Genomic DNA, 20459 nt, shown 5'->3' on the forward strand with positions numbered 1-20459 from the left:
ATGGAGACAGAAAGGGATCTTGGAGTCATATATTGACTCCAAGATGAACATGGGCCGACAATGCGAGGTCACGGTTGGCAGAGCTAACCGGACCTTGTCGTGTATCCACAGGTGCATCTCAAGTAGGGCCAAGGAGGTGATCCTCCCCCTCTATGCAACACTGGTCAGGCCACAGCTGGAGTACTGGGTCCAGTTCTGTGCGCCCCACTTCAGGAGGGATGTGGACAATATTGGGAGGGTCCAGAAGAGGGCCACCCGCATGATCCGGGGGACAACAGGGCAGACCCTACAATGAGAGACTGCAGGACCTGAACCTGTTCAGCCTTCACAAGAGAAGGCTGAGGTGGCACCTGGTGACCATCTATAAACTCACTAGGGGGGACCAGAAGGGTTTGGGGGAGACCTTGTTTCCCCTTGTGCGCCTGGCATAACAAGGAATAACGGCCATAAGTTGTTGGAGAGTAGGTTTAGATTAGACATCCGCAAGAACTACGTCACAGTTAGGGCGGCTAGGAGCTGGAAAGAACTTCCAAGGGAAGTGGTGCTGGCTCCTACCTTGGGAGTCTTTAAGAGGAGGCTTGATGCCTACCTGGCTAGAGTCATTTGAGCCCAGTTTTTCTCCTGCCCAGGCAAGGGGTTGGACTTGAAGATCTACATGGTCCCTTCCGACCCTACTTCTATGATTCTATGATATCTTTCCAAATGATTATACTTTAATGAGACTATTTTTCAAATGAAAATTAAGTGAAAGATAAAAAGTGAAAATAAATGAAACTATACTAAAATGTAGCAAAATATTGTTTGCAAACTAGGGAAATCTAAAACACATAGGTACTGTATTGTTCCCAAAAATTTACATGGCCATTTTGTTAAATCTGTGGTTTAGTGAAATAAAACAGTACCATCATCAACAAAATAATTAAACTTATTTAATTCCTTTAGCTCTTTCCTTGATCTTGTTTCCATTCCAATATCATTCCTACAAGAAAATACAAGAGAGATGAAAACTGCCGTTGTTATCTTATATAATATTACCTAGGAAGCAATAAGCAGACAAAAGCATAGGCCTGTGCAAAATGACTGTGCTTCAATTTGGTTTCGGCCATTTAGGAGTACAGTGCTTTGTTTCAGTATTTCGGATCACAGTCCTGTTTCTTTTCAGCCAAATCTATTTCAGAGATTCATCTCTGCCAAATCTCCTTTGAATCTGTTTCAAAAGGGCTGCAAGGGAAGCTTTGCACAGCCCTACTCAGCTGGGTGGGGCTTGGGGCTGAGGGCTGCAGGGCCCCCGCGGGGAGCAGGATGGAGCCGTGGGTGGCTCGTCTGGGGAAGGGGAGGGGCTGCTGCCCTCTGTGCAGGTAAGGAGACCCCCCACATGGATCTCTGATCCCTGTCTCACTGGGTTGCAGGGCAGGGAAGCAACACAGAGCAGCGAGCAAGCCTGCTGGTCCCTGCCATGCGACTCAGCTCCGCAGGGAGCAGAGATCCATGCCAGGGGTGTCCTTGCTGCCGCTTCCTGACCCATGCTGCCCTGGTGATGTTTCGCTGTGGGGGGCAGGCAGTGGCAGCTAGGAGACCTAGCATGGATCCCCGGACCCTACGTGTGCCAGGTCATGTGCCAGGGCAGTGATGGTCCCTGCTGTGTGACCTGGTTCTGCAGGGAGTAGAGATCCAGGGCTATACAGAACTCTGCTCCCTGTGGAGCCAGGCCATGTGGCAGGGATTAACCAGACCCCATTTCAATTCCCAAGCCCATGGTTTGATTTCCCAGTGCTTTCAGGGGGCACAGGCCCCCATATCTGTGCTGGGTTTTAGCAGGCTGCCGCTGCAGTCTGGGGCCAGTGGTAGCACCGCAGTCTTCCCGGCACTTGGCATGGCTTGCGCCAAGCAGATGCTGCTGGCCCCCAGTCTGCAGTGGCAGTCTGCTGAAACTCTGCATGCAGATCGGGGGCCGCACACCCTGGGAAGAGCTGGGGAAATGATCAGAGAGCTGGGATGTCTATATCTGAGCAATCCTTCCCTTCCTGTTTTTAGTTTTTGTTTCCCTGCAAGCCTGGCTCTGAAACTCCAAAATTCTCCAAAATGTTTCAGAGCCTTCCATTTTGATTTGGATTCAGTGTTTTGGGCACCGAAATGGCCCAAAACACCTTCAAAATGAAACAGCTGCTGAAATTTTGCACAGCCCTAAAAAGCAGCTCGATTAGACTGGATAGGCTTTTCCTTCTCCCCAGAACTCTCCAAGGACATCTGCAATTTATGATTTTATAACTGTACCCTGCATTCAACTTTACCCATTTACCAACAACACTGATTTGGGAGAATAGGTGTTATCACATAGTGTAATAACTTTTCCTTTGGAATATGGCATCTGGCAGATATGCCATGTATCTCTATTATTATTATTCATTAAACATTCGGTATACTATGTGAGAACTTAATTACACAAATTCATATGCATATTTATAACCCTTCTTATGTATCCTTACTTACTTGAATAGGACTATTCATATAAGAACATTTATTCAATGGCTTGCAGAAGGGGGTCTCAGAAGCAACAAATTACTGAGGAAAGTTATAAGACAGAAGATTAAATTGTATGTAGATGATACATCTTATACATAACCTTGGACGCCTCTTTTCTCCTGCATCTGCTACCAATCATTGAATGACACAGGGAACTTTATGTTTTTTAGCTACATAAATCATCCTGAAGCATTTTCATCCATGCTGTACAGAAGATTAGGGGAATTGTGTTGCTCTGAAGAGGGGTAATTGATTTTAGGGTTTATATTTGTGAAATCTACATATAAGCCAGTACTGATAAATATGATGATGATTTGTAAGAAGATAAAGGGTTTGACTTATCCAAAACTCTATGCAGCAATAACTGTGGTTGCAGTTTGTACTTCTGCCTCTTCACTATTAGCAAGCCCAGTTCTGCTGAGCATCCTAGAGTTGGCTGGTACAGTCCCAAATGAAGAGGGGGCATGGCTGGACCAGCAGGAAGATACGGAATAAATACAGACATTCAAAAAGCCCGAGCCTGAATTAATTCAATTTTTGCAGGTTAGGATAATCTATGTAGACTAAACTGGTAAGCAAGTAAATAGACATTCATTTTTGATTCTGGCAATGCAGGCACATGTCTGCAGTGGCTCAATCCAGAAGCTGGGGGGCGCTATAATGAGCCTTCCCTTCCCTTCTGCAGTGGCTGGGCTGGACAGAAGCTGAGCTGAGGGAGGGCATGTGGCCAGGCCCTGGAAAGCCTGAATATGGTTGGGGAGAAGTTTAAACTCCCACCTTGGCCTGGCCCAGGAGTCAGGGCAGGAGAAGCAGCCCTTGCCAGGCTTTTAGGGCAGTGGGGGAAGGAACATAGCCAGACCCTGACCCTTGGCCAGATGCCAGCCCAGCATGGCCCCCAAAGGTGAAGTGGCAGGGAGGGGGGTTCCCCTCTCCCTCTGGGGGACACCAGCCAGGGTCTGCTAGGGCTGGCAGACCCCAGCTGCAGTTCCCTGGTGTGAGAAGGGATGGAGGGGGAAATAAACCCACTTCCTGCCTGCCCTTTCACCTCAGGGACCCATGCTGGGCAGGCATGTAGTCATGCCCCCACCCATGGAGCAGCAAAGGGGCAGGGACCCTGATAGGGGCTGTTGTGCCCTGACCAAACAGACCCCAGCTGGGGTCCTCAAGGAGGAGAGGTGAAAGAGGGGGGAGAAACACCCTTCCTGCCCCCTTTGTCTCAAGGGGCCATGCCGGTTGGCATTTAGCTATGCTCCCACCCCTGCTCTGGCTCAAGAGCAGAGGGGCAGGGCTCAGCTGTACTGTCTCTGGAGCAGGTAGAGCTGAGCCCAGGGATGAAAAGCATGCTGGGATGCTGGCTGGGGGACTCTGATTTAACTTAAACCAGGAATGGATGTGAGGCAGAAGTTCCATAAACCAGCTTGACCTCAATCAGTTAAGTCCATTGGTGATGAGTAGGGGGTGCACGTGCACCCCCTGAGATTGGCGGTGTACCCCCTATGAAAAGCACTTCTGATGCCGCCAGCAGCGCCTGCAGACAGTCACTGCTCACCAGCCCTCCTCAGACACTATGTCTGTGGGTGGTCCCTGATTCCTGCTGTCTGCTGCCAATGCTGCTGGTGGCATCTGTGGATGGCCATCCACTGACCATTGGTCAGTGCTCACCACTTCACATGCCCCCACCACCAACACTGCCATGGCCACCTACAGGAGCTCCCCGCTCAGCCTGAGCCAGCTGCCAACAGCACTGCTGCCTGCAGTAGCTCTCCACTCACCCCCGCCATGTCACTGACAGCACTGCCGCCACCTGCGTGTGGTTGCTGTGCCTCCCCAGCCTCTGGAGGCATACAGTGTCCATGGTTAAGTCTGATAACTACATTCAACCAGGTTCATCTTAAACCACTTTCAGCCATTTGAAACTGGTTTATGTGCACTGAGCTTTTGTTCTGTTACAGGTTTAAACCAGTTTCTAATCACTTGAACCAGTTATATATAACTCCTGTCCTTAGGCAGGGTGCTTCAGTGATCCTCTCCATGGAACCCAGACCAGGATTTATAGTTCCTCTCCTCAACTTGAATCCTCACAGTTGTAATCCTTTTGGGTTCAGCAGCTCCTCTAGGTACAAGAGGCTGCAATTACAAGCTCATTGCATGCACGTAAGTGATTCTAACTTGTTTTTTTTATTCTTTATCTAACTTGACAGGATAAAGACAACCCAGTAGATGACATTATAGTTCTTAAATAGCATATTTAAGCCTAAAAACTGACCTTTCTTATGCTATACAAATGATTGGATCCATGTGCTCGGAGAGCAGTCATTAATGGCTTACTGTTTAATTGGGAGGAGGTATCAAGTGGGGTTCTCCTGGAGTCTGTCTTGGATCTAGTGCTGTTTAATATCTTCATTAATGATTTGGAGGATGGGATTGAGTGCATTTTCAGATGAACCAAGCAGGGTAGAGATATAGACACTGTGGAAGGTATGATTAAGATCCAGAATAACATGAACAAACTAGAGAAATGATCCAAAAAACAATCAAAAAAATTCATTAGGAACAAATGCAAATAAAATGAATAGGGACAACTGCATTTGGGCCAGAACAATCATAGGCACAAATATGGACCAGTACTGCAGAAAGAGACCTGGGATTATAATGTATCATAAACTAAATGCAAACAATTGGTGTAATTTTGTTATTAAAACAATTTAAGAGCTCTTAAAATTTAAGCTCTTAATTAGGGATGAATATAGCCATGTACATAGCTTCTCATTTCCAAATATTGGAGTTTTGGAATAAAATGGAAGAATGCAAATTCCCATTTTTTGATTGTGTGAAAATGTGCATTCAGCCATCTTTCCCCTTTCAGGTTTGTCCATAAATGACAAACCACCTATCAAAACAGCACAGGAAGCTACAGCTGCCTCCTATGGACAGGGGTGATGAATTTAAGTCTATATTCATCCCTAATTAAAAGCTTAATTTAAGAGCTTAACCCAAGATTGCACATTTTGCCTTTAGTGTATGTTACTGTTTGTACCATTTAGAAACAGTCTGCATATATATTTTGGGAAAGTAAAAAAAATGAAATGAAGTAATAACAAAAGGACAAGGTGCGAGTAAAACCATTCTTAGTATTGATTAGATTTAGAGAATGTACTTCACAAATATGTTATCAATTTATTTCTGTTTTTCACTAGAAAAGTTCTCAGTGGAAAAATTCCAGCCCTTAGCAATCTGATAATGAGTAGGAATACTGATACGTGCATTCAATAAGGTTTGAATCACACTACTGTACTGCACATCTCACTTTAAAATGATCTGCTCAGTATAAATGTCAGAAATAGTGTATTGAATTGTTTGCTTTTAGTACTCTCTTTCTGTGGTGCCTTTAGTCTTCAGGAATTAAGCAGTAGATGGCAGCATTCAGTGAACAAATGGGCTTGACATCTTATTAGACTTGAAAGTAGTGCTATTAAAATTCAAATATTACTATTAAAAGGTATTTCCATTTGCAAATAATCTTTCTGTAATACCAAATTAATACCCCATTGGAAAGCAGTTTTTTACATTTTTTCTTTTTTTTCCTGCTCATCAGTAAGATTTGTATAAGAAATAATTAAGAAAATGTGAAATAGAAATAGAATAAGAATAGAATAAAAGATATGCACAAACATCCTTATATGTTTATAGCAGTAAATATCATCAAATATTTTAACAATTTGTTTCTTTTTTTCCCACTAGAAGATTTTTCAGTGGAAATTTTCTGAAGAGTAACATGAATCACTGTGTGCTAAACATCTTGGTAGCATTTTGGCAACAAGGTAGTTTACTTACATCCCTAAATGTTGTTTTAGGATATTAATTAGAAGCAACTATTAAAAAAAATCTATATGCCTATATCCTATACATAATAGAAAATATTTTATTGAGGTAGAATTTTGTTGAGGTAGGATTTCCTGCTTGCATTGTCTCTTTCTGTTAGATGCAGACACTTCAATTTCCCAGTACAGAAAAGCTGTTGACACATTTACTATCCCTGAGCAGTGCAGCACTCCTACTGATTTCAAAATTGGGTTGTTTCTTCAGTCTAATCTTTACAGCAGTTTACTGTCCTCTCACATTAAAATGATTCAGGTAACATGCATTTGAGTATGCATATTGCTTCATATTTTGTTTTAAAGTATTTACTTTTGAAGCAGCAGATTCCACAGAAATAAGGAAACAGAGCCATTAAGGAACATACTTTTTCCTTCACTTTTTTTATAAATTTGCATTTAGAAGTCCTGAGGAATCACTACAGAAAGTTACACTCAAAATATCAGCACCCAAATTCCTTCTGGGGTCTAAGGTAGGGTCAAAGGAAATGGTTTTTCAGGAGAGTTAGGTATGAGAAACAAGCTGATTTTCACTTGGGCAGTTCAAGATCGACAGCTATTGCTTCATAGTATATAGGTTATCAGCATATTGATACAGAACAGTTCCAATGGAACTGATACAGCAATTTAGACAACTTAAAATTGACTCATTAATTTATGTTTGTCTTTCTTTTTAAAATAATCTTATAGGGGAATAAAGTCATGGTGATGGAATCAGACTAATTTTCACGGGTCAGATTCTGAAGTCTTCTAATCTCTTACTCAAGCAACAACACTCTTCCAGTTTTAAGGGGATGCGTGTACTTTCAGATACATAAACAAGTAGGATAATACGCTTCTTTCTGTTCACCATTCACCTTGTTTAGTCAATGAGAGTTTTGCCTTAATTAACACCTAATAAAAGATGAATAACATCTTCAGGAAAGCATCCAATCTATCAGCATAAAATAGAAAATCTATTTTGAAATTGGCATTTACACTATACCAGTTATCAGACTTATAATCGTGGCTTTTGAGCAGCTACAGTTGTTTTAAAATCAAAATAGTGATGCAATTTAAAAAAACCCAACAAACTATAAAGCTGACCCAAAGCATACACTGAGTTCTAAACCATGCCTCAAAATTTAATTCGAACTGAGAAATGAAACCTGTTGATCCAGTACAAAGAGTTCCTTACTTAAAGAATGGCGGGACATTAGACTCATCATGACAACTTCAACTCGATTGAAGTGACTTAAGAGGCTTGTTAATGAAGTCTGTTCTTATCTGCATCTATTGGTTTCTAATTTTTTATGTAAGAAGTAAATTTTATTTATGCATAGCAACTTATCAGGGAAGCTTTGGAGCATTCATGACCTGATTATAAGCGTTAATGCATATTAATGAGCAGTTTCAACTGGATAACCCAATTCATGATCTGACTCTAATAATATTTGTGCCACACTACATTTCTGGCCATGTGTAGCTCCAACAGGTCATTTCCTAGTTATTAGTAAGGTTAGGGGCTATATTGTTTTAGGGGGGGAAAAAAAAAAGATTCCATTTTAAATGAGTGGTTACTATATCCCTGAAAGACAATCTGCTCCAAAGTGCCAGCTACTCTTGCAATAACAGACTTCTATTACCTTTGCAAAGAGATTAAGGCTATGCTGGGGATTTTTCAAGGAAGAGGGCGAGGTTTGCCAAGAAAAACAATACAAAGTAATCTAGGCTTTTTTTTAAATTGCAAAGAAAATAGATGGGAGATATAGTGCAGATGTTTAAGTGCAGAATTTGGATTGAACTTCTTTCTTGCCCTTATTTGCTCTGACCCTTATGCCAAGCTCTAATGTAGAAAAAGAATTACACTGATAATCAGTTTAAGCATTTCATAACAAGCTTACTTTTTACAGAATACTGAGTACAGCTTTTACTATTATGGCATGTTTTAAAATTGTCTCCATCACTTTATGCACATCAAGTCAAATTAAAGATGCTCTTTCTCTGATCCTTATTGGCTGACTACTTTGTCATTCTTGTCGAGGTGTGTGGAGCATTACGCTCCTGAAAATGAAGACACAAGGGATATTTACACCTCTTGCTACCTGAGTAAACTCTGATAAGATATTTCAGTTTTCCTGAAGCTTCTTATGATCTCTGGGGCAAAAGACTGCTAATTTTTGTTAGTCTGATTCCAACTCATTTGTGGCTTATGCCTGCCTAATGCATAGCTAATGTTTAGAAACCAGTATCTATTTTGTGGACTGGTGAATAAAAATCAAGACTTACAGGGCATTGACTCCTAAATAGTTACAGAAGTACCTAACTTTATAACCATGAATAATAGAGTGGTGCTAAAAATGTAGTCCTTGCCAAAGAACTCTACTTGATGTGGGAGATTCATCTGTTCAGAAATATGAACCTTTATCTGCTTGGGCTTGTGTATAGCGCTTGTGTATAGCACAGAGCAGTAACAAGCAGTTTTGGTGCCCTGGGTGGAGATGCTGTTGAGTGCTAGTTACTGTACATGTGTGGGAATGCTGAGTGCTGAAGCATGTGTAGGTGGGAACACTGTAGGCTCTTTCTCTAAACTAGCATCCAGGGCTGGTGCCCTACTTGCCACACCCCAGTTATGCTACTGATACAGCATGAAAATCTTGGATTAGTTATCAAGCTGTAAGCAAAAGTATGTGCATCACATGTCAAAGTTCCTTCCATTATTCACCCCTAGGGTTGCAGCACATAATATTACTTCACAGTGAACTATGGGATGCAACCATAATCGATCAACAGCCTAGGACAAAAATCACCCAATGTACCATACTTATTCAAATCCAAGATAACATCAACTTTAAGATAACCCCCTAATAATTATATTCGATAGGTGGAAAAATAATAGATTTGTTATAATTTTTCATGTGGTACTATTGGAGGGTCATCTTACATTCGTCCTCATGACTGTTACAGTGGGGAAAGCAGCAGCACTGGAGCAGGTGGCCCCTACTACTTGTTCCCCTACCACTTGTTCTCACTTGCTGCCTGTCCCTTGCAGTCTCTGCTCCACCCCACTTCCCACAACCTCTGCCACCTCCCCTGCAGCAGCCCCTGCCCCTGCCCCTTTCCCTTCCCCACTGCTGCTTACAGTCAGGCATGGCTCCAGCTCTGGCTCTGTTTCCTCTTAGGCACGGAGCACATGCAAGCTCTGGTCCCTGTGTAGACATGCAGCAGCATCCTGGGGCTAGAGCAGCTGTTACTGCTGCTGCCTATGACTGGGCAGGGGCTGGAGCTTGCATGTGCTCCACGCCTGGTGGGGAATGGAGCCAGAACCAGAGCAAGAGCTATGCCTGACAGAAAAAAGTGGGGGGAGGTGGGAGGGAGAGGAGGCAGAAGCTGGCAGTAGGGGGCAGATGGGGAGGGAGCAAGCAGCTGCTGTAGCTCTGACTCTGGCTCCAATCTGGGCATGGAGCCAGAGTCAGAGCTGCTGCAGCCACCTACCCTATCCTATGCCTTGCACTCAAATCCAAGATGAGGACCCCCCTGCCATGTTGAATGGAGGGTGGGGGGAACCTCATTTCAGACTTGAGTAAATATAATATTCAACCCAAGGTATCATTTAAGTCACATATGGTTTAGACAATACACGGTTTAGACAATAGGATCTTACCCAGTAATTTTTGCTTAAGTGAATTACATTCTACCTAGACTTTTCTTAAGTCTGAAATCCTTATTAATTCTCATACCATTGACTTAGTGCAAATGTCACTTCACTGGTAATGGAACCTTTTCCAAAGTCCATACTCATATATAAAGTGCTGAGGCCCTGATCCAGGATATCATAGCACTTGCCAGCCCATCATGGAGGGACAACAATATTCTTACACTAACACCAAACTGTTTGGGAGAGCAGACTTGAATGGGGTTTTTGAAAGCCCTTATCACTGGGCCTTTTTTCCGCTCCTTAGCTGCACTGTTTTGTTGTACAGCTTGCTTTTGTTGATGGAAGAGTATGGTAAATGGATCAAAGAGTAGAATGTGTTCATTATTAAAATGATCATAAAATCTGATGTGGCGTATCTGCCACTGAACCCCTAGTTCCAACGTATACTGTGGTTATATCTATTGGTACCCCTTGTTTTAGAGACAAAGCAAGATTTGCCACAGAATTAAATATTTTAGGCATACTTTAATTTTATAAACCATTATAAAATGTGTGTGGGGGGGTCATATTTTCAACCATTTCTTAGAATAACTAAGTGTAGCTTAACTTTTATTTACATGTTGTTAATAACTAAAACCCAAAAGAAGCAGTTCCTGCTAAAAATAAACACCTGGAATCATTAGGGTGATACAATAGAAAAATACCAAAAAGGAAATTAAATCTTTGAAATAGTCCCCATTAAAAATAGTTCCATGGCAGGAAATGAAATACAAAATAAAACTATTCTAAGCCAGATGCTATAGAAAAACAAACTATGACATCATTCCCCAACATAGATAGAATAGTTGGGTGGGAGGGATATCACTAGTGAATTTAGAGGAAAATTCACTGAGGGGAGAACATCTGCACACAGACATCTGTAATAACTATTTTGTGTAGTTTCATACAGCTGATTTTGCTAGCTACCAGTGCCAAACAGTTCCTTTGGAGCATATACACTTGGTTCTACATTTTTTCTGTGCAGGATAAGTCAGGGGCATCCAGCTAAGAAAGCTGTTAACAGCATCTAGTGGTGAAGAGTCCTTTTAAAGCATTTATATAAAGTTCAGAATAACAGTGGGTTTTAGGCTGTACACAGCTATGAGGCAAGGGATTTCATCTCCCAACAGATTCAAAGAAAAAAAATCATTAACATCAGTAGAGGCTTGGCTGTGAGATGAGGGGCAAATGTCTCAAAATGAGCTTTAACTTTATGTCCTGCCATGAGGCAGTAGTAAAAGTAAATTGCCAAATGCTGTACCTACTGGATGCATCTACACGTGCATTTGCTGGGGCACCAGTTTACTAGAGAGACTATACTACTGTGCTGTTAAGTGTCTCATGTAGATGCACCCCCTGAATCAGGGCCGGCTCATCCTAATCTGCAAAACCTGAGGCCGCAGGGGGCTTGCAGCCAAGGGGCCCCCTGTGTCCAGCCACTCACCACCCCATCCCTGCCACCAGCTTCATGTCTGGCTGCTCACCACTCCCCACCCCCTCCAGCTTCTGTGTGTCAGGGGGCCCCAAAACTGTATCTTGCAGGAAGCTCCAAAAAATTGTGGGCTGACCCTGCACTGAGTATTTTCCATAAACTATCACTATAATATCTGATTAGGCTATGTGATCCAATTTACAAAACTTTCCAGAACAAAATCTCTACTTTAATAAGATATGGCATTCCTATTTCAGGAAGAAGTGTTTAGTATTTGGGCATTCAGGAAAGGTTTTGAAATCAGTTTAATAAAATAGAGTTATAAGCTCAGCCTTTATTATGGAGCAACTGCCGCAGCTCTGTAAGTGTACTACATGGCACACAGCAGGATAGTATAAATATGTAGTATACGATGCATATTGAATTATTTAGCAGTACTCCACAGCACAGGAAATAGAGCTATTACACAACAATACACCACAAAAACCCCTATTCAGGTATATCTACTATGAACACAAAGCCAAATCAAAGAACAAATGCTATAAAATGGTGAATAGTCAAATGGTGAATTGTCATTAATCTAGTTCCAATGAAGTCTATCCAACAGCGCAACAGTGGGCTAAAGCTGGCTGTCCAAAGTTCCCAAATTATTAGTACTAAAACCTAAATGAAAACAACAAAAAAGTCCTGTTTATTACCTTTGAGTATCTTTGCTCTGTCGACTTCCCTGTGCAATGAGACATTCACTTCCTAACTCTGTACTTATTTGAGAATTCATGCTGTGCTTACTGCAATTACTGACAAAGAGCAGACCCTTCTATTTTTCTGTAGCTATTCACTGGTTCCGTTGATAAATTATAAGGAAATTTATTTTTATACATGTGCACAATCCTAAATGTAAATGTTTATTGGAACCTGTGTTATTGCAATAACGAAGGGCCATTAGTTAACTTGCTATTACCATATATGACAGTGTGCTTATTTCATTAATTTTTTTACCTATATAATTTTGTTACTTTGTACCATAGTCACTTTTTGTTGTCAGATTTTATCCCAGGTTCTCTGCTGACCCAGTTATTGGTAAATGTGGAGGAGGTGGCTGTGGTTATCACGGGCTTGGTTAGATCATCCAGAGTCTCTGGTTTTATGTCAGCCCTGACAGGATTTAGAGAAGCCAAGACTTCTCTGCTGGATTATGTGAGGAATCTGAAGTGGGAAAAGCAGAAGAAAACATTGTTTCGCTGCTCTATGTGCTTCAGGCTGGGGCTGGCTGGGGCCAGGGAGCAGCATGCGGACATGGGAAAGCAGCAGCCCAAGGCTGTCTGCTCCCCCATCTCTGTATGCTGTGAAGCTCCCATGCTGGGGCACCCTGTGCCCCAGCCAGCAACCCCCCAGCTGAGGGTGCAATGTACCTTGAGATAGGGAAGCAGGAACCCTTGCATTGAGGCACCCTACACCCCAGACAGCCGCTCCCTGGGTGGCTGGGCACAGTGTGCCTTGAGATGGAGGAGCAGCCAGCCCAGGGCTGCCTGCTCCCCCGTGTCAAAGCACACTGCCTGAGCCATCTGGGGAGTGGCTGGCTAAGGTACAGGGTGCCTCAGCATGGGGCTCCACAGCATTGGGAGATGCCTGCTCCCCCATCTCCATATTTGTCCTGGCACATGGCATTTTGGCATGCTTTGTGCCATTTTTTTCCAGGAATTTTATCTGCTACCAGGAAATCCTGGTAATCCAGTGCTAATTAGCACTGCTGCACATGGTTTAATATGCAACACATGCAGTTTGTGACACCATGAAGAGGTTTGTGGTGCCACATACCACATGTGCCTGCATGTCTGGATCCAGCCAGAGAAGAAATTATTTCAGAGATTTTTTTTCTCCTTATGTATTTCTCCTTTCTGACATCAACATCCTATTGCCACAAAGTGATGCAATGTTACTACATCATGTTGCCTTTGCTCACTGCCTCAACTGAACATACCTAGCTATTGTGTACACTTACGTCATCACAACTTGAATCACACATCTATATATTTCTATTGGAAATTGGCCAAGGCTGAAGCTGGGATTTCAGTTTGATGCCCTGAGACGATGCCCTCATTCTTAAATACCTGTCCTTCTTGCATGCCTAGGTTCAAATCTGTTGCAAGATTTGGTATTCGGAAGAAATATTCCCCCAGGTCAGATTGGCATGGATTTTCAACTGCCTGTGGCATGCAACAGTTTAGCCTCCTGAGATAGAAATACTTAGTTTTGCTAAAGTTTGGGGGGCTCAATATAGGACATTTGGATATTACAGCTGCTGTGGATCCTATACATCAAAGCCAAACCTTGTTGTTATATTTTTGTCTTTTTACAAGAAAACACAAGTTTTTACAATCATCAGTCCTGAGTTAAACACGAAACCTCTCATTTGCATAAGGAATCTGTGCCTTAATATGAATTTTGAACTGCAGAATAATTTTTACAATAGATATGAAATAAAACTTTGATAGTAACAAACTTATCAACACAATCCTTATGGAAGTGCATGCTATGCTATGGACAGTGCAGCATGAGGCCCATCACAATACCATTCTATCACTTCTGTTTCATTATTAGGATTTATGGTAACATTTTTTGTTCCAAACTTACCCCAGCCTTTGGTTTAGCTCCAGAGCCAGCCATTAGACAGGGTGATGCTAGGTCAGCAGCATGGGTATTAGCAGGTAAATTTGTTTGAGAGTGACTTATTGAAGCAAGATCTATTCCACTTTCAGAACCAGATTCCAAATCCTGTAAAAAATGGTGGGAATCTTTTAATAGAGGTAAACATGAAACTATTTAATATATGTTGTTGTGTTATTTAAATGTCTGTAGTTCTTTTAAAAGTGTTTATTTAGGCACATCCAAAAATATACTTTTAAGTTTTATTCATAACAGCAAACTGTCTTGTTCTTTTTAGTTACAAATTCACTCTCCTGCCTTTTTTTCTTTTCAATGAAGGTGGTTTGCATTAGCTACTCTTCTAAAATTATAAATCACCACTAAGATCAAAGCTATAGTTCCCCTAAATGGGAAGGTGCAATGTAAAAAAAAAAAAAAATGAATCAGACCAGAGATGCAGATGTGCAGCATTTTTCTCTGATGTTTAGTATTTCCTGTGTGTCTTGGGCATTTGCACGCTTAGTGAACATCTGTAAACAGTTATGCAGCTGAGGTGACATCACCATTCAACAGTTTATGCAATTCAAGGGTGCAGCTTCTTGTTGTTTTAAAATTAATATGAGATGTATTTGCCAAATGTCCCCTTTCGTTAAACTGACTGCATTTTTAAAGCCAAGAATTATATACATGTTTTGAGACCATTAAAAATAGCAAAACAGTGTGTTTTACTGAGGAAATAGATATATCCTTTCAAATATATGAGTGTGTATGTACATGCACACCCAATCACAGGAGATTAAATGAAGGAATTATAACTGCTTTGGAAATTAAAATTATTTTGAGATAATTTTCACTGAATCACAGTACTCTTGGGCTAAGTATAGACATTTGGGGGTGTTAGGAGGAGGTTAAATCAATTCAAAGTGGCTGCCCAATATCAGATAAGTCAGGATGGGAAGATAGCAGTGGAGTTGGGGGGCTACAGGGGATGGGAAGAGGTACAACCCATGAGGGGTCGGGCAGGCATGACCTGCCGGTGGGGTGAGAGGGCAGGCGTGACCCACGGTTTGGGGGGCAGGCATGACCCACAAGGGGTGGAGGGCAGGCACAACCTATAGGCAGGGCCAAAACCCAGATTTAATTGTACAGTACTGAACACTGATAGAAGTGGTTGCACCTGCAGCGGCTTGTGCGCTGGGGCTTGAGAGGGATGGCTGGTTTGGGTGGGGAGCATGGGGTCAGCTAGGGGAAAAAATAGCCCAGTATGGGAGGAGGGTGAGATGAAAAGACCAGCCCTGGGGCTGGAGCCAGTGGTTGGGTTTTCCCAGACCCAGGGCTGTGCAAGGAAAGTGTACAAAAGTTCCATGCACTGGTTTGACCTAAACAGAATAAGTTTGATACTACATAGATCCAGGCTTATCTTAAAATGGGCCCTGCAATTTTTAGACCGGTTTGTGTGCGTAGAACATTTAAAGGTTTAGACTGATTGCCAGTCACTGAGACTGGGCCTGTAATTGTAAGGTCGGCTTGGGGATGAGCTAAATTTAAATCAGGCAAACATTTTGAGCCCAATTTAACCTCCCCAAATGTCTATACTTAGTTTTAAACACTAAAGATCCTAGAAAATCAATGATGAAGAAAAAACATGTAATCAATATAATATAAACAACTAGGCATTTTTTATTTTGAGTGTTCAGGTCAGGCTGTCTCCCTAAGGGCATTTGTACACATACTTGTGCCACAGCACCAGGCACTTTTAAAAAGCGCCTTGCGCTGCAGTCCATACATTTGTATAAACGGCGAAATGTACATCAGCACTGAGAAAATGGTGGCAGCGCACAGTTGAACTAAAATACATCAAAGGTGTTTTAGTTCAAAAGCACACCACCACAATTTTCTCAGTGCTGATATGCATTTTGTCATTTATAAAAATGCATGCGGAGCAGCGCCAGGTGTGTCAGCTCATGCGAAGAGCTAATTTGATTGTTTAAATTTGCTCTGATGTACCAGATCTGCAGTGCATCAGAGCAGAGAAATGTATGTGCATAAATGCCATGAGGACTTGGGCACTCCATTTTGCAATGAAGGGAAGCACTGTCTCTGATTTTTTTTGTAGACATAGGGCAATTTGCACGACCTCAATATTGCCAAGAAGCATATCCCACACATCTTTTCCTCCAAATTAGGCAATGTAGCCACTTAAGAATAGCTCTGAAGACCTGAGACCAAGAAGCTGTGAAGGGCTCTGAGAATGTGCTCAGCAGATCCTGAAGTGTTTATACTCCCTCATTTCTATAGCTTAATGTGTCCAACATGGGAGTAGATGAAACATACTTCTACTTCTGGGCAATGTTCTGAGGCTTGGCATGAAGGCAGTGTGGATAAGTCCTTGGTTAGTGTACACATACAGAAGACCCAGCTGGACAATATATGTAATGTGAGAGTGAGTATATTTAAGTGCAGAAACAAGTTTTCAGTCACCTAAAGACAAAAAGGAGTTTTACCTTAGTACAACTTTACCTACGATCACATCTGTGCTTTCAAAGGAACAAAAGCAGGGAGTACTGTACTGAAAGGACTCATTCCCACTCTACCCCCCAAAATGGATGTAATGTAGCCTTCATAAAATAGCATTGGGGCTAGGGACAGAAGTTGCACATAAACCAGTTTAAGTTATCAGAAACTGGTTTAAAATTTGTAACAAAACAGAAGTTCAGTGTACTTAAACTGCTTTCAAAATGGCTGAAGCTGATTTAAGATAATCCTGGTTGGATATAGTATCAGACTGAACCAATTTAGGTTAAACCTGTTTATGGAACTTCTGTCCCAGAACCCTTCCTGGCTCAAGTTAACTCACAGACCCCAGCATCCCAATATGCACTTAAACCTCCCCCCCACACCTCAGTGCTGGCCCCTGGCCAGGCAACCTGCTCGAGTGGGGGGAGGGCAAGGGGGCAAAAGCCTGGCAGGAACTCCCTTCTCAAGCAGGGAGTAGTGGGGGACAAAAGCCTGTAAGGGATTGTCTCCTCCTCCCTGAGCAAGGAGCAAGGGAGTAGAAGCCTGGAAGGGGTTACCCCTGCCTCCCAAGCACACCCTGGCTGAGGTCCTGTGTGGGCCAGGGAGAGGGTTTAAATTCCCCTTCTCCTGCCTCAGCTTGGTGGCCTGGACCAGAAGTAGGGATAAGCCTGGCAGGGACACCCCTGTCTCCCTGGCAAATCTAGGCTGGAGTCCCATGTGGGCCAGGGAGAGGGTTTAAAGCCTGCCTACCTCAACATGCTGGCTTCAGGACAGGGCCTGGCCACACCTCTCCCCACCTTGAGTGGGGAGGGGTGGGGAAGCCTTGGAAGGTTTCTCTCCTATCTTCCCTCCCTTCCCTTTGGCGGTTGTTGGCAGGCTGGGAGCTGTGCTCTAGTGCTCCCCAGCTTCTGGCCTGAGCGACTGAAGCCATGTGGCTGAATTTCCAGAATCAAAAGTGAATGTCTGTTCACTTGCTTCTTGGCTCAGTCCATGTAGTGTAAACTAACCTGCAAAGCTTAAACAGATTTAGTCTCTGGCTTTTTGACTGTTTGTACTTAGCCTGGATGTGTGCATCTAGCTACTCCCAAGAGAGCGAGTGCATTGGGGCATAGCCAGTGATATACTATGATGGCTCCATTACATCTGTGTGAGTGTGATGAGTGAGGCCCTGGCATGGTGCTTTAATGATACAGGCATGCTCTGAATGTCAACAGCATGTTTATCTACAGCTGAAGTAAGTTAAGAAGAAGAATGTGACAATTAACTAAGACAGGCTCCCAGATTTTCACATTGGCACCTTAGGTTTTTCTTCAGCTAAGTGCACACAGCAGCACAGATTGCATGCATGGATACACACAAGCCAGTTAGGATTTGCAAAGAGTGCAGGGTAGGTTTAGTTTTAATACTACAATCATATATACCTGCCTCATCCATTGACTGCCAATGCAATTGGAAAATCTATTATCCAGAGTGAAAACAATTATACTTCAAATATGAATTTTAAAATGTTATTTTCTTGAAAAAGAATATACTATGCACTGTATGTGCATAATGAATGATAGGTATTTAAGTACCAGATTTTCAGGAAAAAAGTCTAAATATGCTAAAGGTAACCCACAAATTAATAACTACAACCCAAAAAAGCTAGACTAGTTTTTAAGAAACTGGCACCATGTGGCTTATATGTTCATATGCTATAAAATGTGAACATTATGTTCATTATGCTAACATGCATTCTTGGTTCTTTAACTATCATTGCATAATTATTTTCAAGTGAGAGTAGTTGCTAAACCCCCAGAACAGTGGTTTTCGATCTTTTTAGGTTCAAGCCGACCCTCAGTAGACTCAAGACACCTCTTGGAAAACCCCAGGTCTGAGTTTTCACTCATTTTTTGACTATGGCATTTTTCTGTTGAAATGAACTCCGAAATACCACTACAGGTCAGGTCAGATTTTTAACACTATGGATTCTTGCTTGAATCATTTGGCTTATCTTGTGAAATATGTTTCCACGCTTAACAGTGATAACATTGTGTGGCATTCTGAGGCACCCCTGAAAGACTCCAGGCATGCCATGCCACCTTGGTTGAGAATCACTGCTCTAGAACATTTTACAAGGCCATGAAAGACTGAATGCACTTCCACTCATGGAAAGTTTACTGTTTTTATGGCCATCAAATGTATGACATACAACCATATGTTGGCTCCCTCAGCTGACATAGTGAATCATTATCAAATAACAGAATACAAAGCAAGACTATAGATATTACAGATCTCTCACTGTGATGTCATATATATTAATCCCACTGCACCAAGAACCCTGGTGAGATCTGTGAAAGATTAAACATCAAGGCTTAGATTCTGTTCTGCAATAATTATATATATATATATATATTTTTTTTTTCGGTTCACAAAAAAGCCAATTGGAGTTACAAATGGGATATCTGACCAGAAATTTTAGACTTAAAGCTGTTTTAAAAGCTTTAAGTCTAAGTAGAGAGGCACTATAAGTCTTAAGAACAGTAGTCTAAAATCTGTTTCAAAGTTTCCCATTTTTATCGTAAGCTGTATTTAGGACCTGTTCTTCTATAGATCTTTCCTAATTCTTTGTTCAGGGATTGCATGGTTCCTTTTTTCCCCTCACATCAAACATTTATTTTCCTTCAGTTCTCATATAAAAGCCAGGTTATGGCATCTTTTCAGTTTTATATTATGTTACCTATCTTTCTATTGTCAAGGAAACAAATGTCCTTTTATTTGAACCAAACTCTATTTTTAGAGTATTGAAGACAACACTTTCATTTCCACCCATCTTTTTTTCCCCAAGGGATAACGTATGCAAGTTACGGTAAAGAACTGAGTCTCCATCCTTAGTCAGGGGTCTCAGTCGGGTAATATTATGGCACCATAATAGAACTGTACTATAACTTTTTAAATACAAAGTAGTTTTACCTGAAAACTGTTAGACTGGAGACATGCAAGAAAAAATTCTGCAATCTGCAGAAATCATCACACTGTTTTTTCAGTCAGAAGCAATCAAAAACTAAGTTGACTTGCATTTATGCCTTTGTCTCCTCTAGCTCAAAAATAATTTGTTACGATCCCTATTGCAAAACCTTCTTGAAAATGCATGAGTTGGCCATATTTAGAGGAATCTGTAAATCAGGCTAAATTTATCATAATCACTGCAGGGGACATTTTGTATATTTTCTACACTCCCTCATTTCAATGAGTGTTATAGAATTAATTCCAACTGCACTGTCAATGAGATTTTTATGCCAGTTTGTTCACTGGTACAGGGATTAGGAGTAATGTGAAATTCATCCCTTCAGAAAGGCTGTCTTCAAAAAGTTCAAAACATATTCATTGTTTTTGTTGTAATTTCACTTTTACTTGGATTTTGTGAGCTTCAAGCAACAGTTCAAAATATCTTTTACAGTAGTGTTTAGGCAGCATGTACTACTAATAAAAGAAATATTTAATGAATTCAGCATGTTACAATACCTCTATTTTAGGTAAATTAGATATCAAATATCAAGCTTTCTGTATTGCATTTAGAATGGATATCATTAATACAATGCAAGCATGAATGGAATGATATCATTAACTATATACTCTTCAACTGACTAAATAACTAACATTCAAATATGATAGAAAAGTATACTGCCCATACATTTTAACTCAAATATATGGACAAAATGAATAATTAGAAAACGGTTCATTTAAAACATGGCATAAAGTAAATGATTGCTGTAAGATTTGAGGAAGAAGTGGTCAGCTTTTTTATAAT

General features: G+C 41.6%; 1 protein-coding gene across 2 annotated transcripts in view; it reads right to left on the reverse strand.

The window, feature by feature from the left end:
- DLC1 (DLC1 Rho GTPase activating protein) overlaps positions 1–20459 on the reverse strand; it is a 408242-nt gene that overhangs the window by 267587 nt on the left and 120196 nt on the right. For both annotated transcript variants that reach the window (XM_019552800.1, XM_019552797.1), the window contains exon 4: positions 14141–14281. In XM_019552800.1, the coding sequence (XP_019408345.1) occupies positions 14141–14281 (141 nt within the window). The remainder of the gene's footprint in view (positions 1–14140; positions 14282–20459) is intronic.

The sequence above is a fragment of the Crocodylus porosus genome, unplaced genomic scaffold (genome assembly GCF_001723895.1).
Source record: "Crocodylus porosus isolate Cpor-Errol unplaced genomic scaffold, CroPor_comp1, whole genome shotgun sequence".
NCBI lineage: Eukaryota > Metazoa > Chordata > Crocodylia > Crocodylidae > Crocodylus > Crocodylus porosus.